Below are 26,090 nucleotides of genomic sequence, written 5' to 3'. Positions count from 1 at the left end.
ATCCTCAGAAGTGTTGTACATAAATAGAAATAAAAATAAGGAATAACCAGGAGGAAAACTTCAAGTTCAGTTTCATTTCTTTATCACAACTAATATTGACCTTAAATACTTACGTAAAAAAATATACAAAAATACATGTACACAAAACCCTGCATTTTTTCACTTAACAGTAGAACTAATCTATCTCAAGACAGTAGTCTAAAATTTAGCAAAAATTTATTAAATCATATGGCTACTCTTGCATATCTTTATTTCAGCTTTATGTTTAAAAAAAAATAAAAAGCGCTCAGAAGCATCAGAATTGATTTTTGTTTGCAGTAGTACAAATATACGATAGCTAAGAAGCAGCATCAATAGACTTCAAAAAGAGATAAGTAGAAATAGCCTTCAAAGCCATAAATAAAATAAAAGGCTAAGTTTGGATGAATCTCACAAACAGCAGAGTTGCTGAAGCACATTTCTTTTCTGGAGCTTGGGAAACATCCAGCTTCAACCTACTGTTGTAAATTTTCCTTTTCCACTCCTTGTTTCCCTGATGCTATCCCCACAGTAAATCCAGATAGTAAATTCATCTGTACAATCTCTTATCTACTCAATTTCCTACAATTTTTTGTTAAGGGAATAATGTTTTTAAAGCATCAGTGTCTGAACACTGTCTTAGCTAACAAGGACGTTAAGGGGCAACTATAGTGCCAAGGGCAAATGGGGATGGACAGTGTTTTATAATACGCATGAAATTAAATTAATTAATTTTGTAGGTTAAGAGTAAATATTGATGTAGTACATATGTATATTATACATTTCTGCTTATGGCAAAAAAATTCGTAATACCGTAAGACATATGGAGATATCCTTTAAAATAAGGAGAAAAACGGACTATGAGAAGCCAGCACAAATATTTAGATGTAGACTCCCGGCCTCAAACTCAGACTGATTTTAACAAATGTCCTCTCACATAAACAGCAGTAGCAAAACATTAGAGTACTTGCAATGTTATAAAGAGGTTTTAGACTCAAAGTAAATTACTTGAGCCCAGTCAACGTTACTTAAAACAAAAAATCAAGTAGAGCACTGTCAAACGTGTGGAATATATTATGCATTATAAAAAATATGCTGAATGTTTCAGCCAGCTCTTGGTTTACATCACAATCTGCATTAGTTGACACCCTGATTAGGAGTCTCAGCGGTCAGACCAAGGATTGACAGGACATGAAGAGACTGAACTACCTTCTCACCTCAACAGGTGGTTCCTCCAGAACAGGGTTGAGACATATTGACGAGACACTGTGGGGAAGCTCGCAGTGCTGATGTCTGTGCTGTACCTGTTCTGTGGATAAATAGAAGGGTTCAGTCTCTAGGGCTGTCAATCTGGCACCTTTCACGAGCGCAAAGTTCATGTCATTTACTTAAAAAATGCCCTGTTTTAGAACACTCACCACTTGAGTGATAGTTCTGAAGAGTGCAGTCATTTGTATATAAATCCTTCTTAGCATTCTCTTGCCAGTTTTAGTCTTTTGACCAAAATAAAAGAATTCATCCATATTTCTGAACTTCACTACAAATGTTTAACTAGTCATACCCACACACAAGGGTGAAAAGATATCCCAACTCATTTACTCTACTTGTGACCAGTCCAGAAACAAGCTACATATATCACAAAAAGCAATGAAAATCTTAATGAGCAGAGGTATATCCACAAACAAGCATATTAATTCTGATACTGTCCACCTTTGTCCTACTAACAGGTTCCAGAAAAGAGATGGCTTCCACAAAGAGTATGGTGGGAAAAATTCAGGAGCCAGGAGTTAGACTCAGTGATCCTTGCATGGTTCCCTTCCAACTCAGGATATTCTGTGATTCTATGTTCAAAGCAAATCTTGAGATGCACAGCACCATAGCACTTCACTGTTCATTCAGTTATGCAAGCTTGTGATCAACTACAGAAACTCCACACTCCAAGGTGGGCTAAGTATACTTGTCAAGCTTACATTGGATCTCAAAATACAGCTAACAATTTCAGTAAAAGCTGCCTGAAGAGACATCATACACTAAATATATACATACAATTTGCTATATAATAGGATATGTATATATCTGGGAAGCAGGTACACAGTGCCCACACAGATTAGCTTGGGTTTAAGCTACATAATTAATACGTACATAGCAATACAAAGCAATACACTAGTCTACACTTACACAATTATATATGTGATTTTATTTTCAGAAAAGGGCCGCACCAGCAGCTTGTAAAATGCAATAGATTGATCTGGATTTGAATACAAAAAAGACTGCTGTCATGAAAGTAGTATTCTAGAATGGTCTTCCACTCAAGTAAGATGAAGCATCTGGTGCTAAAGTCTGCAGCATCAGAATTCAAAAAGGAAGGTGATCATACTAAACAATCTGAGTTGAACTCTCATTTTATGACCTGATTCAGAGCAGAATATAAGCAGTATTTATTGCCAATATTGCACTTAGTTTCAGTAACTTGATGTTCTACAACTGAATACGAACTTTAGACAGTTTTCAAAACTGTCTAAAGCTTTTACTGTAAATCTGTAGCAAGCTGAGTCTTGAAATGAATTAAATGTTTGGATGCAGTACTGCAACTCTTTATAATCATAGTGTGATGGGAAAGATTATGTCTGCACCATGAAAACACCATTATCTTCTGCTACTATTTCATCAGACCTTTCCATCAAGCTGGGAAAAGAAAATAAAGCACAAAACAAAAATTGATGTTTTTACTGTATCTCCTCTAGAGCAGGTCCAAATTGTTGAATAAATCTTTCCACTGTTAAAATACCAGCAGGACCATGAACAACAGTAGAAAGCCAAAAAACAACAATTAATTTACACATTTCCCTCTACTTGAGTATTCATTAGGCAGAAGAAAAACATAATTTATGAATTGCACTTAAATACTTGAAAATAGAGTAATGACTTCTTTTTTAATTTCCTTGTTTTCTCTTGGACACCAGTGATTACAATATTTTGAAAGGTATAGAAATTGTAGTTGCTGGATTATGCTCACTTGTAAACAGTGCAGGCAGTGACATCTATCATGAGAAACTGTACAAAATGAAATGGTCATGTGCACTTTTTGGACAGTTGTATGATCAAAATAACTAAGTATGGCCTCTTATGGAATATCTCATGCAGCCTTTTCTATAATAGCATCTGTGAAAGTTTAAACCCAGCCCAAGGATACCCATTCCCAGTAGAGAAGATGAGGGAGTGCAATTGTTTCAATTCATCATGTACCCCAAGACCAAATAACCTTGGATTAACAGTAAACCCTTTAAAATCTCGTGTCTGGTGATCTACTTCTTCTTACTGTCATATCCTCATATTTTATTCTCTGAATTCATGCTCTATACATAGCAAAGGCGCAGATGGAAGAAGAACTTAGCGTTGTCCTGTACAAGAAGTAACCTGCATTATATAGCATAGAAGATGTACCTTCATTCAGCCTGACCTGGATGAAAAATGACTCTATCTGTAACATAATGCCCATCTCCTAATTTCAGCTATTAATTTATAATGTTATTTATACTATTATTTCCAGAAAAAATGAAATCATTTTCTTCCCATGTTCACTCAGACATTTAGTCTGAGCTTTTTCAAAATACATCTGAGCTAGTTCCACCCTGCATAACGTTTCTCAGCACTGACATCTTCAAGCAAGTGACAAAGCCAACTTGCACATGCACCTACACAGAGCATTGTAGTACTTGTGTGCAGTAGCAGTACACCAGAGCACTACCACAAAGGGACTAACAGTTCCTGCCTCTCAGATCTGTACCTGCAAGGCTGCAATGAGCACCAAGTTAGGGTTTACATTTCTGTACTCTACTGAAAGAGCAGATACACTCATAGCTAACCCCGTCTATCCTCCAGCAAGATCCTTTGAAATGCAAGGACCTAATCTCCTCTGCACCTTTGAGAGAGATTTAAAAATACATGTTGTGAGAGCCAAATTTCATTTTGATTCTGATACTTCCAAAATAAAAAAAAAAATCATATTAAATAGCTTCCATAAAGGAGTAGCAAACAACAGCAACAAGTTTCCATCTCAAACAACAAGACTTCAAAGGTACAAAATGTATATCCTGTTTCTTATTATGAATAAAATATAAAAAATGATTTAATATCTGAAGAGATCTTACAAGTGAGATGCTATCAAACTTGAAAATTTGTCTTCTGTTTAGCTGTCTTCTGTTTTTAACTACAATACCCACCATTCCTACTGCAAAGCTTCCTGTTATCAGCACAGTCTAATTATTCAGTCTGATTTTTTCTTCCTCCAAAAGAAAACAAAACAGAGAGCGTGGGCTTAAAGGAATACACATCTAAGGATTCATTAAAAACCTGAGTGTGAGAAATACATGGAAGAAAGATAATCAATAAAGAATTAAATTCCTGCTCTTACTCATTCAACTTATCTGTGACCAAGCAACAGAACTCTTGTTCTCTACCCCTTGCAGTAGTATAGCCCTCCCAAAATCACGGCACTTAAAACTATTTTTGCATGTCAAACTCCACATACTTGACTTCCATCTTATGCTTTATTTGTGTATATATATATACACATAATGTCCCGCATTATCTACTATCTCTCCTTGATTACTTTGTTAAAGGTACATTAGTGGATGGAAAACGGGAAAAGCCCAAATCTAGGTGCCTAGTTATGCTAGTTGATATCTTTAAAATCTTGATACTCAGTGTAGAGACAGGCGTTTCAGAAAAGCAATTCAGGAAATCTATGTCCATCTCCCATCTCTCAGGCTCATCTCTTTGTTCAGCAAGTGCAATCAAAGAACTAATTGTGGATGGGTGAATATGCACAGCTGTTTGGGTATATAAACACAGGTAAAAGTTTCTTTCACTATAGGACAGGGTTGATTCAAAGCCAGTACTATGGGCAGATAGGTTCAGGAAATAAGTATTCCAACATGCTTTGAAGAATTCTGTCAAAATTGGGTACTTGCTACATTTGTATAAATTTTACTATTTCTTCCATTAAGTGAAGCCTCTAATCCTTGTCAGACACAAGAACCAATTCTGCAATATTCTCATATGCAGTCCTTGCTTATGTTAGTGATGAAGCTGTTCTGAATACTGAACTGAGTCAAAATGTTTGCTCATTATTCATACTTAAGCCTGAAGTCTGTTCTCAGCCAAAATTCTGTATCAGTCATCAACTGCACATTAACTTAAGGAAATATGTTACAAGTATTCATTGAAGATATAGCACTATTTTTCCAGATAATATTCTATGCATTTCCCTAGAATATATCCAATTTGTGAGATTCTGCCACATTTTATTAATAACTCTAAAACAAGATAACATATACCATGGCATATATGGGAGCTAATCTTGTCTTTCAGCAGATTTCTCCATGCTTTCTCTTTTAGACCATCATCACCATTTCACCCTATGAGAGGCATTATTATTATTCTTACATGATTTATGGCTGAAAGTGCAAAAGATGGTGTAAAGATCCTGTGCCAAAATCCCAGATGGGATACAACATGAGCCCAAACTGAAAAAGACTTCTAAGTAAGGGTATATCAGTTTCAGCAAGAGGGGTAAAAAAAAATGGGAGTATAAAAAATATAAAAATAGTGCCAAATACTGGGCGCAAAACTAGAGGGTTTTTTCTGTCTATTAATTCTGAAACAGCAGTCATGGATACAGACTTGCCATTAAAAATGTAAATTCAAGTTAAAATTAATGACAGGTATTATGAAAATTTGGTCAAACAAATTTGAGCTTAAACGAACAGAAGCAAAACATCTCTTCAAGAGCCTGCTTCTCAGGTGATACTTCTTCTGATGTTGTTTTAAAGTGTGAACACTACTACTGAGTAGAAATTCACTACTGCTCAGAAAGCAACTGGTACAAAGTCCAACAGTGAGGAATGACTACAAGAAGACTAAAATTTGGCTTGTTCAAATACTATCTTTTTTTTTTTAATTTAAAATTTAGAATTGAAGACATTTTAGATCAGATAAAAATTTAGTTTGATATCTTAATGTAAAAAAAAAAAAAAAAAAAAAAAAAGCACTGGGAAAGTCAACATGGAGAAGTATTTAATGCTTTTAACCAAGCAACTGTGATTTCCCTCTAATTTCCCTTTTTTTGTTTGCTTGTTTTGCTTTATCTGGAACTCATGTCTTATCTTGAGATTTTGGTTATAACAACATTCACTAGAATATATATATATATATACATTTTTCAATACTTTACTCCCATGTGTATAAGCATGCCAGAGTTTAATGATAAACCATTTAAAAGAAAAAAATCTGCAAATCTGAGGCTGGCAGATCTGTAAACAACAACAGCAGAGTGCTTTACCTTCTTGTGATTCTTGTAAACATTTCTGTGGGCAAATCCCTTTCCACAAAGCTTGCATTTATAAGGTTTATCTTCACTGTGTATTATTTTGTGTGCAGTCACTTGATCAAGTCGTTTGAAGGACTTATTGCAAACCTCGCAGGTGTAGGGGCGTTTTTCTGCAGAAAATGAGTGGGGGACATTTAATCTCCTGTTTATACAGGGGGAGAAGATGAAAGGCAGAGACAGTCATCTCCTCAGAGAGATTTCTGCAATTAAGTCAACCCAATTCAGATTAAACCAATTAGAAAGACATCTAATGCCCTTTATGTTAGACAGTTAAGTCACTTCACAAAAGATGAGCCATGGTGTATCTCAAGAAATTGGCACATTCTTTGAAATAATCATTGCTAAAACTAAATTCTGATTAATTAGCTTAAATCAAAAGAGAATGACTTCAAAGAGGAAAACACTGTTTCCAGATTAGAAATGTGAAGAAGGGCATGACAGTTTTTAAATGTTTTAAAACTTAATTAACAATATACATATTAGCTTCCAAAATTAAAAGTTGCTATGCAAAAAGCCTTTGTGTTTCAGCTGGTGACTGCAACTTAACTACATTAACACTCATTCTAAAGTGTCAAAAGCAAGCTAAGAGCCCTGAAATATAGATTATGTTATGAGAAATGAGCTTTTGGTGTGGATTGATGAGAAAAAAAAAAAAAAAAGTTTATTTACAAGCCTGTGCAGTTGCAAAAACCTGCATTTTTAAATGTTAATGTATGAGAGAACAATGCCTGTGTTTCCATTGTGTCAGCTGATGTTTCTAATCACTGGTGAAAGAAATAGAAACACTAGATTTGCAGTGATCAGAAATTCTGGCAGAGCCAGTTTGTGTCCTGCTGCCAAACTTACGGACAGGGAATTCCCTGCTCACAGTGATCTATTCAGGCAGAGGAGGACAGGCATAATGAAGCATTTGTGTCATCTACGAAATGGTGTGGGGAATGATCCATTTTCCTCTGAATGATAATTCTGTGCACATGAGCCCACATATCTATATACACATATCAGCCCTTTTATCACAGATCTCTACCTGACAGCATAACCCAGATCCCATCCTCTTTTTTTTTTTAACATAAAATCCCACTCAGCAGTTCTTCACCGCCTCTATAAGCCAAGCAACAAACAATCTTTTTCTCCATCCTAGGTAACTGAAATCACCTACCCCAGATAACATGAAGCAGAAGCTTGACTAAGCAGCAATAGAAGAAAGTATACAGCATTACACTTCGAATTTTGAAAGGCTTACAAACAATAACTTAGATGTTTTCCTTGGAACATGAGATTTGCTTGAACCGCCCAGGACAACACAGAATTCGCCAAACGTTCCATTTCTAAGTGATTAATGTAAAACTGAATACATGCTAAATATATCACCCACACGTACATAGGTTTGTGTCATCTTAATATGTTACCTGAATGAGTTATCATATGGCGTTTTAGCTGGTTAGCTGAAATAAATCTCTTGTCACATTCCTGACACTCAAAGGTCTCATGAACCTGCAAAATGAGTGTTTAATGATAATTAAATACCTGTCTCAAACAAGATCACATATCTTACATACATCTAAGTTCTCCAACAGACTGTGACTATTTCTAATTCACTAGTTATACTAATACGCGGGGATATTCTGTGATTTTCCCTTTGTTAGTCCCCTAAGGAACAAAATCTCTCAAAACTAACATTCAGAACCAGGAACAAAAAAATCCCTGAAACAATATTCAGAAACAAAGGTTATGCAAAATCACATGGATCCATTTAAAATATCGTTCATGTGAAAGAATATAACAACAGATGCAGAATATCTTTTCAGAACATTTCCTTCTAATAAACTAAACATAAGTAAAAATAACACAGTAACTACTTAATAACTACCATAATAATTTTAAAATACCAGTATAATCAAACTCTAATAGGACTTATCTCTATTTGTAGAAATCTGATTAAATACAGGTGTGGTTTAAAAATGACTGCACTTCATCAAATCACTTACGGACACTTCTGTGGAGAATTTAACAGGCTTTAGATTCACTCAGTACAGTGCATTTCCACTTCCATAACATGTACACATAATGCATGCACAAAGGATATACGCAGACATAGCTAGCAATCATCTACCGTTTTTGTTGGCAATATGTGCTGTCTACTGAAGAACATGGCAAAAATCAAACTCTTTAAGGAAAAACAAAAACAAAAACAAACAAAAACTAAAATAATCACACGGGCAAAATAAATGATTTTACCCTTTTTCTTATCTGGGGGAACTGAGGCAACTCCTGCAGCACTCTTTACAACAACAAACTTTTTTCCAGGTTGAGGCAAAAGGTGATACTGTTTATCTTAAGAACTATGGAGGCAAGACAGTGAAGGGGCAGCAGTCATTCTTACATTGTAAACATAGTAAGCCTGAGCAGGATTTTCAACATCACAGCACATATTGTCATCAAGAACTAAATGGTGGAAAAAAAGTTAGAAGTTGCAGTTGAGAGCTGTAATCTCTGATACTCAACTAAATAAAAATTAAACCTGTGCTTTTGTTTACCAAAATCACAAGATATGCACCAGTTCTCCAACTATTCAGATGACAGTTTACTCTTCAGCATTACACTTCCTTTCAGCAGCCTCACCTTAACCTAGTTACAGTGCAACTGAACGTACATTTCAGCTTTTCACAACTGCAGCCTTAGACAGCAAAACTTCCTGGCAGAGATCACATTTCATGAAGCACTTTTGGAGATCTCTAAACTTTCTGTAGAAGTATTTAGCAGCTAAAAATCACAAACATTAAAGCTTCAACACAACATTTGAAGGAAAAAACCATTTACAGACTGCACAGTAATGACTTCCACTTAAAACAAACAGGAATAGGAAACAAACAAAAAAAAAAAGAAATTCTCCATAAGAACCTCTTGTATTCTATGCTAAAAGAACATTAGTTTATTAAAAAATTTGCTCTAACAAGTAGTTGTGCTGTTTCCTACAATATCTACAACCTTGCATACCTTGGACAGCGATGTTCAACCAAATACTTATCCAGAACCAGGTGGTAAGCTCAAATGACAGTCATTTGAAATACCCTGTTTACCCACCTGCATCACAGGTTAATTTCCCTGATATATACAGTCCACTATTCTACCTTTTCCAAAATTATCTCAATTTTGACTCAGATTGTTGACTGAAGATTACACTATCTCTGCAACCATGGACTCTCAGAATCCCGCTGGTTTCTGCTCCTGCAACCAGTCTCCTGGTTTCAGCTGAGCAAGTGCTAATAGCACAACAGTGTTTTGGTGTTATTCGAAACTACTTGTAAGGCACTCTAAAATCTATTACTTAATACATCAGAACCTAAGTTTGTGCTTCTATCCAGCTGTCTGATTTCAATTTATGACTACTGTTTTATAAATAGCCGCGCTGAATATATCTGTGCTCAGACTGAGGCTTGTGTGCACACATTAAAAAGCTAGAGCTATCAAATATATATTCTATAGCTAGTACTCTAATCAATTCTTCAGAAATCAGGCACAGTCTAGTGTGCATATGCATTAAACAGCTGTAGTTATCAAGCATATATATATAGCTGTCACTCTTCAATCAATTATTTAGAAAACTACTCAAATACATAGTAAAACAGTAAAAGATAATATAAATATAAATACAGCAAATATTGTTACGAATAAAAATATTCAACCAAATTTTCATTGAGAAAACTTGTGAAGTAAAGTATGAGTACACTATGCAAATTCAGTCAGCCTGTAATATCATAGACAAGTGACTGCACAAAGATTTATTAGTATAACAAAATCACTCCCATTAGGGGACTGTAACAGCTATCACTGCAAACATCAGCTTCATTACAGTCAGAACATCCTTACAAATCGTTTCACAGAGCTTTGAAGAGCTCCCTCTTCAGACAACAGCTTGCTAGGTGCTACAGGAACTAGCAAGCATGTGAACAAAATTAATGTTTACTCAGAAAAATGTATGCCTTCATTAACAAGACCAACAACCTTAAACGTTTCACAAGGTCTACTGAAAAGCAAAAGGTCGTTCAAAGGAGCTTTGGGATAGCAACTGAAGTAAAACTTTTAAGGAACAATTCACTCCTGACAAACATTTCCAAAAAACTAGTTTGAATTTCAGTCTACCAATCCAAGAACTGGATAAGATTCTGCGCTGGAAAACAGAGTTTTAAAAGAGCAAAAGATACCAGCATATTGCATTCAACTGAAATTACTCCACAATTCAACAGTTTTTAATTAGTATTTGACATTTGATTTTCACTACATTTCTGTGGCTTTATAGTGATCACGACAGAAACTGCACAGTAAAAACAGTGCATTGGCTAGTGTTCACATAAAAAAGGATAGAAAAAAATAATGGAACACACAGAACTGCCAGGTGAATAAAGACAGAAAAAAAGGCATGAAAAAGAAAATCACGGAGAATGTTTAGGTGCAACTTTCCCTGGCACACTTTTGCAGGAAATCCCTCTCTGTAAGACAGAAAGAGCAGTAAGTTAAGAAGGAATCAAGGTTTGGTGGTTTTTTTTGTTTGTTTGTTTTTTCCTGTAGTCTCTTAGAACAAATTAGTGGCTTTTCCTTGTTTTCTCAGTTTATCTCCTACACCACAGCACATCTGTTAATGGGATCTCATAAATTCTTCTAAGTATACTAAGAAATACGAAACTGAAATAGCAGAAACAAGTCTTAGCAGTCAAGTACAATCCTGCATCTCACATAGGCATTTGTTTTACAACACTTCCATTACTCAATGTACTGTAAGCTCCTGCATTGCATTTGCTGAGTCAAATGTTGCTGGGATTAATTTTTTTCTTTTTTTTTTTTTAATAATATTAAATTATATTAAATATTAATAATATATTTTAATATTATTATGTAATATAGCAGTCCAAATCATGGACTAAAATATCAGGTAGATGGTCGCTACTTTTCAATTGGAGGACAATACAAAAGATAACAAGTAGATATAGACAGAAAGGAAAAGAAGAAGATAAGGGTGACCTCAACAAGCAGTAATATTGGTGGATTGATACAATTAGCGTTAAAGATTTGCAAGCATCATGCAGAATGAGTGCTGAAGTAGCATAGTTTTGGAAAACATATATGAAGCAAAAAAGATGATGTGAGACTGTTGTGGGTAGGACAGTAACCACTAATTCAACGTAAGAGCCCAAAACTATTTCTACGCTCTGAATGAAGCTCTAATACACTCAAATGTTTGAACGGAGAAATCAAAGAAATGAAAGCCATACAGTGATGAGTTTACCTAGCACCTTAAAGAGAATAATCATGAATTCCCAACAAAATATGAAAAAACAGTTTGATTCTGCTGTTCAAAAAGCACTTGCATTTTGAGATGTATTAATAGGGTTCTTTGTAGGGATGATCTCAAGACAATCATTCTCGTCTACTCGTCTAAGGGCTCAACTAAGCATCACAACTGTTTTGGGCAGAAGATGAGAATACTTACAAAACTAAATAGTTCAGGAAAACAGATGCATGAAGAAAGGTTGAGGTAATTGTGTTTGTATAGCCTAGGAAAGACAAAGGGTGTTCATAAGAATTTTATAGTATGCTAATCTTTACAAAGATGACAGTGTTGAGTTTTTCTTGGCATCCTCTGAGATAAGAGAAATAGTTATTAAATCAATTTGTATCAAAGATGATTTAAGAAGGTTATCCGAAAAAAGAAAAAAAAAAAACAAACAAACCAAACATTTGACACATTTCAAGAAAGTTCATGGCACCTAAGTTGCAAGTCAGAATTCAAAAAGATACCAACAGATGTGGTAAATTTTTCATCAGAGCAGAAAGGGTACAAAATCTTTCCAGGATCTTTTTCAGCCTGACATTTCATTGAATGCATTGTGATTAAAAAAAAAAAAAAAAAAGTGATGCCACCAATGATAAGCATGGCACAAGGAACAGTCTGGAAAACAAAACGGTAAGACTAAGGGACTGAAGATGACACCAAAGTTTAATTGTGAATGGCTAAGAAAAGGCTTATCTTTAGACATTTAAGGCAGAAACAAATGGCAAATCACACAAAACTAAAAAAAGTTTAAATCAACAATGAAATGAAAGCTACAGAAGTGACTGACCAAGTCTTCACAGAGTGAATTGATCTCAATCTCCCCTCCAGTCATCCTTTTTATCTTCTTTTTCGGTGACTGTCAGAACTGTCAGTTGTTCAGACTTATTTTCTGTTATATTTTACCTACTTCCTATTTTTATTTCTCTATATTGAGAGGAAATTGGGTGAAAAAAAGTGTTTCCTCTCCATTTCACTTATTGTTTTCTTACCTAACTATCTTTGGTAACACATACTTCATACAAAAGCAAAGTAGTTCAAACAACAGAAGGTATGAGTCCTACATGCAGTTTCCTTCACTTTGCGATATAAATGTGTGAAACTGTAATATCTATTTTTTGGATGTCTTAAAAGAGAAGCTTGTGTCCTAGTGCCTGCACTATGCAGAACCAAAGTAAACCTTTTCATAAAATAAAATTGCCCATGATATTTTACAGTCTCAGAGACCATCAAAAGGCACAATGACATATAAAATCTGTAACAATGAGTGGTGTGGCATATCACAGTTTGGTATGGGGAGGAAGAAATTGAAGTCCTGTTAGCCAAAAAATGCAAAGCACGTTAACACAATTAAGGGGGCAGAAAGAAAAGGCAAGTAAGTAAATAAATAAATAGAGAAATTAAAGAAAAAAAGGAGAGGCCCCATCATTTCCCGTGCAACAACATATTTTAATTGATATAACCTATATCCTCAATGGACTCAGATTGTACCCAGGGCATTATAAAGACTTGCAGTTAATCTGATAAACAGTAAAATGCAGCTTTTTGTAAAAACAGGATCTCCTGGGTTTTAGCGATTTATCAAATTAATCTTGCATAGACTTCCTTTGGGTATAATGGATTCAGAATCTCATATTCTTAGACCATCTGCATTTCTGTATGAACCCCCTTATTTCCAATTGATGTTTTTAAAACTGTTAACTCTTCCTGATCTAGTAATACACAAAACAAAAAGCCACTGCAATTTTTTTTTTTAGGAAGCACTTTTTTTTTTTTAATTATCTCATAACTAAATTACAAATAATAACCTTACTCTTGTGTCAGAAGGTAATGAGAAAGACTGAATGCATTTTGTACAAAAACTGAAGGCTGACGAACCTATTTTAAGGACTGTGTGTATTATATACTTATATAACATACATTTGTATGTTGTACATTAAGCTTAGTGTTAAAGAACAGCATGCACATTTGACTTTATGTTGAAAACCACAGAAGATACAAGCACAAACATTTTTGTATTTGGTAAAAGATGCACTACAACACTAGGAAGACTTTTGATGCAACCAACTGTGATTACAAAAATAAATACCCACCACAAAACACATTGATTTTGTAACCATGACAGATACTAGCCAAAGATTTGCATTACAGCATCTTTCAAGTGACCTAAGCACCACAGTATTACATCTCAGGGAAGTCAAAGCCTGCTGTGGGTTAGCCTTCATCTTACTGACCTTTCGATGCTCTTGGAGATTTGTTGTTGAGGAACATTTCTTACTGCACACTGAACACGTCAGCTTTTTCCTAGAATTTCCTGAAACAGAAACAAAATACCACCAACATCTTAAAAAGGAAGTGCTAAGAAAGAACCTAAATATTTCTACTGAGCTTGTGACTTTTCATGGGTCATTTCACTGACATAAGATCTTTACATTTGTACCCCATCTTGAAAGTATTCAGTATCAGGAGTTCTCTGTGGGTGTCCAACTAGTCAGTTACTAATGGAATGTAGATCAGTATAAAGAATGAAGAGCACAATTCACAACTAAGAACAATCCACCTTAAAACTGAAGAGCTGTATCCTTCCAGAAGCCAATACAACTAATCTTCAAGAACTGCAGACTATAATTTTAATAGAAATGTTCCTGAAAGGAGTTAGTGCAACAATGACCGAAAAAAAAAAAAAAAAAATCCAAACAACCATTTCTCAATTTTCTTTATTCAAAAAGCATTAAGATTGCTACTGAATAAAATAACATACATTAATGGTGTTTAAGTGAACGAGATAGGAAATCTGTATTAGTACCAGATCATAAATTCAAGTGTAGTTTGTAATATAAATCACAGTTCAAACTACAAGAGGTCAGCTACCAAATGTATTTTCCTTCCTTTTTCACAGTTGCTTTAAAAATTGACAGAGCATTTAATTGGATTTCTCTATTATTTAAAATTTATATTAGTAACCTACAAAGTTATTTTATTACAAGGCAAAGACACCACAAACCTAATTATTTGTTTATAATTATATGTCCATGTAAGATATTTCATAGCTTATATGAAAAAATGTTCAAACTGCATTGAACACTAAAAAGAATGAACTCAGAACCAAAGAAAGGCAAGCATTGTTTATTCACGCATAGAGGAACTGGATCCTAATCAAAATCATTGATAGCTTCCAGCTCTACTTTTCAGACTCTTAGTATTGTGTATCTTTCCTAATCTTGCTGTCCTAAAGAATTAATATGATATGATATGATTTGCTTTTCCACTTTATTTCTTGGGAGGAATTTTCAGAAAGAAAACATTAAGCTTTGCCTTACTTTTGTCTTCCCTTCCAAAATAGTAAGTTTTAATAACAATTATAATATCTCTCCCCATCTATTTTAGTACTAAAAAACAGTGCTATAAGATCACATGTACTGCTCTAGACTACATATTAAAGCCTACATACAAACAAAATAGTCAGTTAAAGATGGTTATTAAAAATGTTCATGAAAGCCCTCGCCTTAAGATGCATGTGGGGCACTCAAAACTTTTGTGTATTAAGTAAATGAGGCAAGAAGACCAGCAGTCTGTGGCTGCAGAGCAGTGTGCGCACCAAATTTCTACTTAGAAATGCAAAGGAAATCACTTATTTTTGCTGAAATGGCCAAAGGATAAATCACCCAGGACACCAGGAATTGGTGAATAAAGGAACCCTGAATAAAGGAACTCTTCTTCCTGGATTCACTTAAGAACAATGATGTCATAGTTAACTACATCCGCTTAGTTGGCACACAATACAAGCAGATAAATTACTCCTTTGGTTTACTAACATGAGAGGTAAAAACAAGGTCTTTTGTCTAACTGAAACTATAACATATCTTCCTAACTGTTTTTTTTTTTTCCATCCATCGATGCCAACAGTGTACATGAATGTAACACTGCAAGTCTAAAAAGAACATTCCATACCACTTCAGGAAAAGTAATTTCTCATGCAAAAGTACAGACTTTCAAATGACACTGATAACAAGACATATTTATTATTTACGTTGTTAAAATAAAACTAGTTTTTGAAAATTCAATGCAAATACACACATAACATTTTGCTAAACATGTTGAAATGACTTCTAATCTTAAATGGCCCATGGGGACTGTAACTAGAAACATTAGCATTTCTTAGCCCTGTGAGACTACCAAAACGTGTCTCAGTCTTCATTGTTTCCGTTCTGTTGATGATTGATAAGATTAAAACTAAAGCAGCTAAACTGGAAAATAAAGGTTACGTATTTCATCTTGATATATCATAGCCTGCTGTTAATGGAGGAATTTAGATAGAATGTTATTCATTGCTAGGCTATTTTACTGCCCACCGTTTTATTTCCAAATAAAGAATTGTATTTCCAACAAATATTTGTACAAAGAAATGAAAGAATCTACTAGCAGGCTTTAAGAACATATAGGATTTCAAAGACTTTGAATGTAAACTCAGTATGTCCAGCTCAGGTCATACTACCACAATGGATCAGAGGAGTGAAAAAGAAATAATCAAGAGCAAAGCTGCCCATGCGTAGTGAGCAGACTGTGAAAACATAATACAAGGTATGCTTCTCACTTCATTATACCATGTCAATCAGTTCAACACTTCGACTCATAGTATTACATAAGTACTTCATCTCATAACTATATTTGCTATTGTAAAATTTAAGTATTGGCATATGCTGATATGCATATAAATACAGGAACTTAATACCTTAACTTACAAGAGCATTCAGAAGAGGAAGGTGATAATGAATATCTATGTCTCTGTTCATAGCTTTGCATAATGAACTACATATGCAGCAGTCCTTTCTACTTTCCCTTGCCTCCAGGTTTTGCAAGGCGTGAAGGAATACTAAAGATCTCCCTCAACAATAGTAGGCTATTTTCCCTCCTGTATTGACACCAGTTGTGATTTCTATGACTCCCAAGTGGTAAAATAAAAGTTCTGCTCACTATATAGGTGGAACTAAAATATCCTCCAGATGCCTAACATCAGTCATGCCTGGACTGATCATACAAGAGAGTAACTGTGGGATTGGTATACCTGTATATAACTAACCAAAGTTGAGCCTAAACATAACACTCACTAAACATAACACTCACAGCTGAAAAAAAATCTGACAACAATAAATTTTTTAAAAAGTAGATAAACTTCTATAAAAATTGTTATGGAAGGGCTTCCATACACTGTAAGAGTCTGGCAGAAGAAAGAGACTTCACGTAATGAAAATCTTACGAAGTACCTCAGTGTTCTCATCAAGTAAAGACTGTTTTGTTCACACTGTGGTATTCTACTATCCCCACACATACTGATCTGCCAGTGACACTGGGAGGGGACATACAGAGAGAGCAGAATGACAACTGAGATCTGCTCTGTGGACCTGAAAGAAGCATTTTGCCCTTTCATGAAAACGGACTGATGTTTGATTGAAAAATATTGACTCACAGTGCACAGTTATAAAACAGCAAGAGCCTAGAGGGACTAGCCGATTGCCCGATTTGGCTTCCTGTACAGCAGAGGCTATAGAATTTCCTCAATATCCTCATCAAGTCTAATCATTTGTGAAGCATGTCTTCCAGAAAGATATCCCATTGTGTCCTGAGAATACCAAAAGATCAAGAACTCACAGCTTCCTGTAGCCATTCGTACCAATGATTTTGATTTTCCTCACTACCAAAATGTTTTGCTTCATCTGACACTTGTCTAGTTCAAACTTACCCAGATTCCCTTATGTTTCCTGCAGCAAACTAATGATTCATCTGGTATACAGTAGTTTCTCCCTGGAGGAGAAGGAATACTTATCCTTGCAATTAGTTACTTCTTAATTTTCTTTTTGATACAAATGAATCCATTAAAAAAGAAACCAAAGACAACGGTGACGTGGATTTGCGCATTTAAGGCTAGCAATGTGTTAGAACTGTTTTGGTTTTTATTCTTTTTCCCAAAGAAACATTAAATTCTTTCTTACCACTATGAACATTTTCTTTATGTTTTTTCAGGGCATCCTTACTCTTGAACCTCTTCCCGCAGCTATCTGCCTTGCAAATGAATCTGGCATCCCCTCTGCATGCCTCCTTGTGCTGTTCATAACTATATGGGATAACCAGCAAATAAAAACAACACATGAAGCAGTATATGCAGAAATCAGACATATAGTAAGTACTCTGAGCTTTAGACATGCTGCACTGCAGAGTTCCAAGGCCACCTCATGCATTACTTACAGCAAATAAGAATGAAAGCATTTGACTTCTTTCATTGTTAGGATTCACATACACTAACAAGCTTGAAAGCTAACATGCAAAGGAAGGCCAGCAATGGTATGACAGCAGTCCAGTAACTCGGACACAAAACCTCGATTCTGAACTGAAGGAAGTATTGCAGACAGAACACTGAAAACTTCTTGAAGAGTCTCCTGGGTTGATATTCTCTGTGCACTGAAGTACACTAAAGAAAAATAAAAAATAAAAATAAGGGGACCATTTTACAACTTACACAGAATTGAAGTAGCAATAGATCAAAATACAAACATTTTGGTATGTAAATAACCAATGCAACATGAGAGGTGCCCTGGAATTTAGGGGGACTAATCAAATGCATGAATATCAAGAGTTGTGGTCCTATTGCTGTATCCTGAGTAATTTTACTCTGCATAACGTAAAGATTTATTTAACCAGCTATATAATGCAAATCCAACTCCCACTTCAGACTGGATGAAACATGTCTATAGATTTATATTCAATAAAAAAATATTTAATTATCTCTTAGATAACTTAAATATTTCTCTACTATGTTTTTTTAATCTATTTCCATGAAGGAACATAGAGCTCATAAAGAACTACCAGTTTAACAAACATAATTGCTATTCAGACATAAGAAAAAGTCCTGTAATACACAATGCAATATGAGTCTCTTTCTGACATGAGTTAAATTAAATGTACTACTTATAACGAGATATATGGACATCCAGTGTGCTACTATAATTAAATGTATAATGACAAGTAATATAACTATTTAATTGCAAGCAAATATATACACATAAACAAGAAAAGAAAAGAACGGTTATATTTTTATATAAAAGCATAATGTCAGATTATCTATCTGCTATCTTCTATGTTTCTTCTTTTTTCATCCAAATATTTAATTAAATCAAAATAAAGTATAGCTTTTCCTTTCTATTTCTTTTTAGAATATCATTCGTTTTTTTCTAAATCTCATTCTAATTCAGTAATGGCAATTCCAGCTATAACAGACCTCCTATACTATTAAATAATGCACTTGAGATGGAGTTCAAGGGCTTTGCACCAATCAGTAGCTTTAATTGGGCTTACAGTATACGATTTGAAAATATTAAAAAGTAGTGACATTTTTTGATTCAAATTGAAGTCTTCAACAAATACAAGAAACTAACATATTAGGAATTTACTAAAAGAGTGAGGATACAAACACAAAGGCATAAAAATTGTTGCGATTAAGCCAAGGGAAATAAATGGTTGAATGAAAAGAAACTCTGAAAAACATTCTTGTTTCTACTCACTGTCTTTGTAGAGCTTGTTTAACAGGGAACTTCTTTCCACAGTTTCGGCACTTAAATTCCTTTTCCTCACTGGGTTTTTGGTGCAATGTCTGAAGATGTTCAGCTAGAATCTCCTGGCTTGCAAAACTGGACTCACAGTTTGGGCACGCATGATCCTCTTTACAAGTGAGGGGATCTGAATGATTGGAGGAGAAAACAGTAATACTTCCAAGAATATTTTGGTTATGTGAAGAGATACTCCTTTATAGAAACTGATTATGCACAACAGCATTTTGAAATTCACAAGAGACTATGTCTTTCAATGAACTAAAAAAACAAAATGCCAGAAAAAAAAAAAAAAAGATAGGTATTTAATGCTAATACTTAAGCAAATTATGCTCTTTCCTGCTTAAGGCATCTGACAACAGTAAAGATTTTGACCACAGTTTACCTGTGCAACCTTATTCACTTCAGCAGTTGTTTAAGGACTTCTTCATATTACAAAATAAAGGTCTAATACCAGTTGATTCTCCTTTTGTTATGCAGGCTCTGAGAGGGGCAGAGACTACCATCTCTGTAGACTGCTTAGATACAATGCAGACACACTTTTCTGAGTGATTCTAGATCCACTTTGAACCAGGATGCAAGACAAATCTATTATAAGCAAATTCTGTTTAAAGAAAAGAAAAAGACTTCACATAACAACCTTTTCCTTTGTCTCAAATCCTCTTCCATAATTTTTGTGAGCAAACAGAATACAAACCTATATAGCTTGGAACGAACATTATCACTTCTAATCTTGGCATACTATGACTACATCAAAGTTCCAAATGAGACTGATTCAAAATATTAAAAAGACAAGCTTGCAGTTAACATAATATTTTAAAAAGTTTATGAAAGTTTTACAATTAGCACAAGACATCTTACAAAGCCATCTGTGAAACTGACGTAAGAAATAATTGTACTATATTAGTTCTGTGTTAAGAGGAGAACTTGCATAATGTAATGCATCTCGGCTAATGTTCAATTGCAAGAGGACTAAATCAATCACTGAAGGACAACATTTGCTCATTCTCCTTTCAGAATGACACTCATGTGACGCAGCAGGCAACAGAAACCTACCTGCCCTTCCTCTAACAAGCAAATTCAGGGTCATCATATCCAATCAACTTCTTGGCATCATGAATGAGACTGCTTATAACTCGTTCTGCTATGGATACCACTTATTTTCAACTCTCCAAATTTGTACAGATTTACATTTTTGTACAGATTTACAAATTTGTCCAGAGAAGGGCAACAAAACTGGTGAAGGGTCTGGAGCACAAGTCCTGTGAGGAAGCTGGGATTGTTTAGTCTGGAGAAGAGGAGGCTCAGGGGAGACCTCATTGCACTCTACAACTTCCTGAAGGGAGGTTGTGGTAAAGAGGGGTTTGGCCTCTTCTCCCAGGCAACAAACAGGACCCGAGGAAATGGCAACAAGTTGTATCAGAGGAGGTTTAGGTTGGACATGAGGAAATCTTCTTCTCTCAGAGAGTGGTCAGGCACTGGAATGGTCTGCCAAGGGAGGTGGTGGAGTCCCCGTCCCTGGCAGTGTTCAAGAGGCATCTGGATGAGGTTTAGTAGCTTGTGGTAGCAGTGGTAATGTGAAGACAGTTAGACTAGATGATCTTATAGGTCGTTTCCAACCTTGTGATTCTATGATTCTATGAATGATTCTATGATTCTACATTACCTAGCAAGATTTTCTTCTTCCAAAAGGAAGATGCTTAGTTAACTGAATGCAGACTATAGCAAATCAGCTATGTAAAATCTCAGCTCGTTTACACTGTCTTTACTTTTTGAGCTAGTTTTCAATACAAGAATACTTAAGAGTTACAGCCTTGCATACATTTGAAACCATCTTGCCTCCTTTCTTGCATAATAATATTAATTGTGGTATTGTACTCAATATTTATTATCAAGGACTTCTTAGATTTTTAATCTTATTAGCCAACCTGCATTATACTTCAATTGCCTCACAACTTTGGCACAGACTTTTCAGATTTCTCCATCCCTGTGTAAATGAGACTGAATTTCACTGTCATCTCAGAAGTGGTGGCAGACACACCGCTGTTTCTCCTTACAAACAGTCTATCTTGAGTAGATTACAATCAGCATTACTGAAAATGGATATCAAGTATTAAGTTAGGTGTAACTTAGGCTGAAGTCTAGGCTAGTCACTCTGGCTCTACAAGCCATAACTATGCATAAATTCACATAGCAGCTCAGGTCTACCCCTTCTTAGACATCTTATCTTAGGATAGGCTGAACTGCTTCATGAAAAGGTTTATTTCTCTCAGTTTCTAATAGAGGGAATCTATTTATCTTACTCAGATCATAAACCTTTCATGAGGCTATAATTGCGTGAGATGAACTCCTTTAGTTCAAAAAAATTAATGGTAACTTGTCACACAGTCTAAGTCGGTAACTCGGTAACTCAGAGGACCCCCATATTAGGGGAAGCAAAGAACTCCAATCCAACTGAAAATAAGATGAAAACCATAGAAGAGCTCAGACTTAACCTGGGGAACCATGCAGTTACCCAATACAAACACAGTTAATGTTCTTTTCCTTCCTTGTTAATGCTACCTTCATTGTTACTTTCAGGCGGTGAATGGATTGAGAGCAGCTAAGCAGAGAAGCACAGGGAGTACTGGTGGAGTACTGCTATGTACTGTGAGCTGGCAGTACGTACTTAAAGCCTAGAAAGCCAGCTGTTCTTTGGGTTACATCAAAACAAGCATGGCAAGGAGATCTCTATTTCACTCTCTTGAGACCCCTAGGGCCTGGAGAAATCTCTGGAGAGACTGTATTATAGCCTTTCAATACTTACCAGGGGGTTCTGAGAGACATAAAAAGACTTGTGGAAGGGCATGTAAGTGATAGGACAAGGGGCAATGGTTTTAAACTTAGATTTAGATTAGATATAAGGGAGAAATTCTTCACTAATAGGATGGTGAGGCACTGGCACAGGTTGGCCAAAGAAGCTGTGGATGCCCCATCTTTGGAAGTGTTTAAGGCCAGGCTGGACAGGGCTTCAGGCAACCTGATCTTGTGAAAGGCTTTCCTTCCCCTGGTGGAGGAGGGGAGAGAGTGAGTGGTATTAACTGATCTTTAAAGATCATCCAACCCAAACCATTCTGTGATCCTATGATTCTATTTTTAAGCTCCCAAACTATACTAGTTTTCACATATTGCTCACCTGCAATTTTTTCACCAGCTGGCTGCACTTCTTTATTGTTGCCACTGTCTTCATCTTCCTGGATAACAGTTATTTCCTCCTCATCCTCTTCCTCTTCTTCCATGTCACTATCCAAGTAACCAATCAGAAGTTCTGTGTCTGTTTCAATATCGTCCACAGCGAGATAGAAAATATTTTCTCCTTCCTGTTGCAAACCATAAGTAGAACAAGAATAAATAATTACTTTAGAAAAAGTAAAATTTAAAGTCAAGTCTGGGACCCTGAACTAATAATAGCCTAGAACTATGACAAGACTGGCTCTATTCCCCAGAGGGCACAAAGCTGGAACACCCATCTAGGATTTCTTTCCCAGCATGGCTGCATGGAAAAGGTGCTTTTGTGATTCAGAAATATGTTCTGTCTCACCTAGGAAGTTTTTTCAATTAGGACTGTAGTCTAGACAAAAGTAAAACGCTGGTACTGAAATTGCCCTCTCTTGCCACACTCTTCCTAACAAGAACTTCAGAGTTTGAAAATGAAAAGTCCAAATATTAGAAAAATAATTCAATTTGAATAATGAATAAGCTTTAGCTTGGTCCTCTATTGGATACATGAGTTAGAATCCAGCTTTCAGGAGCACATTTATCTACTGCTTTTTAGGTTATTTCCAAGATTCCCAGCTCATTTTGTGAACAGATCTTCAACCCTTGTCAGCTATCTTCACTATCAGTTTAGCAAGAACATCTATTAAATGAATGTACTTTAAACCATCTCATCAAAACCCTCTGCTGGTTTAAATTACATAAGACAAGCCCAGATTCCACATGAAAGAATGAACTACATAATAATAAGATGCAAAATCTTCACCAAAATGAACACATAAGCTTTCAAACAGATATATAAACTAATATCTTTATTCTTCAACAGTGTTCAATTAATGTTACCAAGGTAGATTGGGATGGAAGCAGTAGAAAAACAGCTGTACTCCTAAGCTGATATATAGAGCTGCTTTTTTTGGTGTATATGAACCAACTATGTTGGGTGATACCCAAAGCACCAAAAGTAGAATCATGTTTATGCAACAAAAATTTCCAATAGTATCATAAATCTTAAAGCTTATTTGATTTACATCCAGGAAAGTTAATTGCAGCTTCTTTAATGTACATTTAGCCATAGACTTTATAACAAGCCTCACAGTACAAGGACAAGATAATGATTTTTAATTCTTATAATATATTAAGATTAATTTAAACTGTCAACAGAGATGTAGTGTTCCTCTTATTTAGAAGGTCTGTTAAATATTACAGATGTTATTGTTACATAACAGTGAAACCTATTTAATTCCATGAACTCATAGGTGCTGCTGCCTTCCAGGATTCACCACTTCTTTTCTCATCTCACCAACCACATTTGAAATCAAAACTAATTATGTGTTTTTTCAAGATACATTGCACAGTCCACATATCTAACAGCACGTTACTAACTTATTTGTACATCCAAAAGTGGCTGTTCTTCATGACTGTCAATAATGTCAGAATACTTAAATACTTAAATTTACAAATAATCTCCAGCAACTCTAATGTGAGGAAAGATAAAAGATCTTCCTACACTCAGCCTCCATTTAGGATAAGCCATCCCTGCCCATGCCAATCTTATTAGAAATCAAGACGATCTTAGAAATGCATGCATAAGTTTACATCAATTATTAACTTTTCTTAAACTTTTATTTTTAATTTTTTGATACGTATCACAGGCAAAAATAGTGCACCTTTCAGTTACATCACATGACATATCTTACACCACAAAGTAAATCTAGGAGTACAGCAACCAGAATAAAGGATTTTTTGTTAATCTATACCAAGTGCATGAATCCTAGCAATCAAGATCTTATCAGTATTGCTGCATCCTCATCATGTCTCTATCTCCCCCATGTACATCTTTTATAGCATATCAAAAGGCTATAGCATATCGTTGTTCTGTCTGTTAGCGTACTTTTGGTCAATTAAAAAATATAACGAAGAAATATTAAGGACTCTCAATCAGCTTCAGTACTAACCCAACCTAAATCACAGCTCAAGTTCACTCTCATTCTTCCTCCAAAGCTAATTTGTTTGGCTTTTCAATCTATGCTAATTGTCATGTATTTGGAGTGCTAATTAATAGACATATCCCCACTGTAGAAGTTCCTCAGGCTGCAGTGAGAGTTCTCCAGAAACCACAAAGGAATTTAAATCTCTCCCTCCACCAGCATAAAGTATATTTATCTACATGCACACAGACGCGGTGAATGAAGTAAAAAAATCATTCAAAAAATGTTAATAGCTCTCCAATTTACTAACAACATCCGTGCTTTGCAGTTGAGGAAGCTGGCAGGAAACATGGGCCAACAAGCACTGACAGTGCACCATACTGTTTCATCCAAATAGCACAGGACAGTTGCATCACAGAATCATAGATTGGCTTAAGCTTTAAGGGACCTTAAAAATCATCTGATTCTACCTCCCATGCCTTAGGCAGGGTTGCCAACTACTAGACCAAGTAGTAGATCTGGTTGCTCAGGGTCCCAACCAACCTGGCTTTGAGCACCTCCAGGGATGGGGCATCTACAGCTTCTCTTCTGGGTAACATATTCCAGTGTGCCACCGCTCTCTGAGTAAAGAATTTCCCCCTAACCTAGCTAACCTTTAGTTTAAAGCAATTCTGCCTTGTACTATCACTATCTGTTCATGTAACAAGTCAGTCTCCCTCTTGCTTATCCTCAAGTACTGGAAGGCTGCAATGAGGTCTCCTTGGAGTCTTTTCTTCTCCAAGCTAAACAAGCTCAGCTCCCTTAACCTTTTTTCATAACAGAGGTGCTCCAGCCCTCTGATCATTTTCATGGCCCTCCTCTGTACCCACTCCAACAACTGTACATTTTTCTTGCACTGGGGGCCCCAGATCTAAACACATTACTCCAGATGAGTAGAGGGCAGAGTAGAGGGGGACAATCATCTACCTCTTCCCGCTGCCACCGCTCTCTGTTGATCAGCCCAGGATACAGTGGGCCTTTGGGGCTAGAAGAACATACTCCTGGCTCATGTTCAGCTTTTTTTCAGCAGGATCCCCAAGTCCACAGGACTTCTTTGAGTGAATTTTTCTCCCAGTCTGTACACATATCTTCAATTGCTGCAACCTTGCACTTAGCCTTGGTGAGTCTCATTAGATTCACATGGACTCATTTCCCAAGTCTGCATATATGATCACTTCCTCAAAGCTGAAAACACAGTGACCGCAATCACTGCTCTTAGAGCAGTGTTAGTTGGAGTTGGCTTTCCTCCACATCCAATTTCCTGCAAGGAAGCTCTTCAGCCTCCTTGTTATGCCAGTTCTCCTTTGGTAGCTCCTCAAAAAAGAAAAAAATAAAAATTAAACAATTTAAAAATTTAAATAAAAACTCACACACCCTCTTCCTTGAGCAGGTTCAAGCAGATTCAAGGCTTCATGCTTGCCAGAGTACAACTAGGCAAAGTCTGTGAGGGCAGAAACTCCAAGACAGCAAATGGGTGGAGCTGATTTCATGGGGAGGTGAGCAGAGGAAGACAAAGCCACAAGTTCAGA

At 35.8% G+C, this 26,090-nt stretch overlaps 1 protein-coding gene across 5 annotated transcripts in view; it reads right to left on the bottom strand.

The window, feature by feature from the left end:
• Nucleotides 1-26,090, bottom strand: part of PRDM5 (PR/SET domain 5) — a 105,335-nt gene that overhangs the window by 37,628 nt on the left and 41,617 nt on the right. For 3 of the 5 annotated variants that reach the window (XM_090139191.1, XM_031596893.2, XM_090139192.1), the window contains exons 4-10: nucleotides 22,515-22,698; nucleotides 19,295-19,469; nucleotides 18,112-18,204; nucleotides 17,729-17,850; nucleotides 13,973-14,052; nucleotides 7,819-7,903; nucleotides 6,362-6,519 (exon numbers count right to left, since the gene is read on the bottom strand). In XM_090139191.1, the coding sequence (XP_089995317.1) occupies nucleotides 6,362-6,519; nucleotides 7,819-7,903; nucleotides 13,973-14,052; nucleotides 17,729-17,850; nucleotides 18,112-18,204; nucleotides 19,295-19,469; nucleotides 22,515-22,698 (897 nt within the window). Of the gene's footprint in view, nucleotides 1-1,235; nucleotides 1,328-6,361; nucleotides 6,520-7,818; nucleotides 7,904-13,972; nucleotides 14,053-17,728; nucleotides 17,851-18,111; nucleotides 18,205-19,294; nucleotides 19,470-22,514; nucleotides 22,699-26,090 lie in introns of all 5 variants that reach the window. The other 2 variants (XM_090139193.1, XM_090139190.1) reach the window with 2 other exon arrangements.

Source organism: Phasianus colchicus, chromosome 4, assembly GCF_987193195.1.
Source record: "Phasianus colchicus chromosome 4, bPhaCol1.hap1.1, whole genome shotgun sequence".
Lineage (NCBI taxonomy): Eukaryota > Metazoa > Chordata > Aves > Galliformes > Phasianidae > Phasianus > Phasianus colchicus.
The sequence above is the reverse complement of the archived record's forward strand: the minus strand, read 5'-3'. Positions and strand labels throughout refer to the sequence as shown.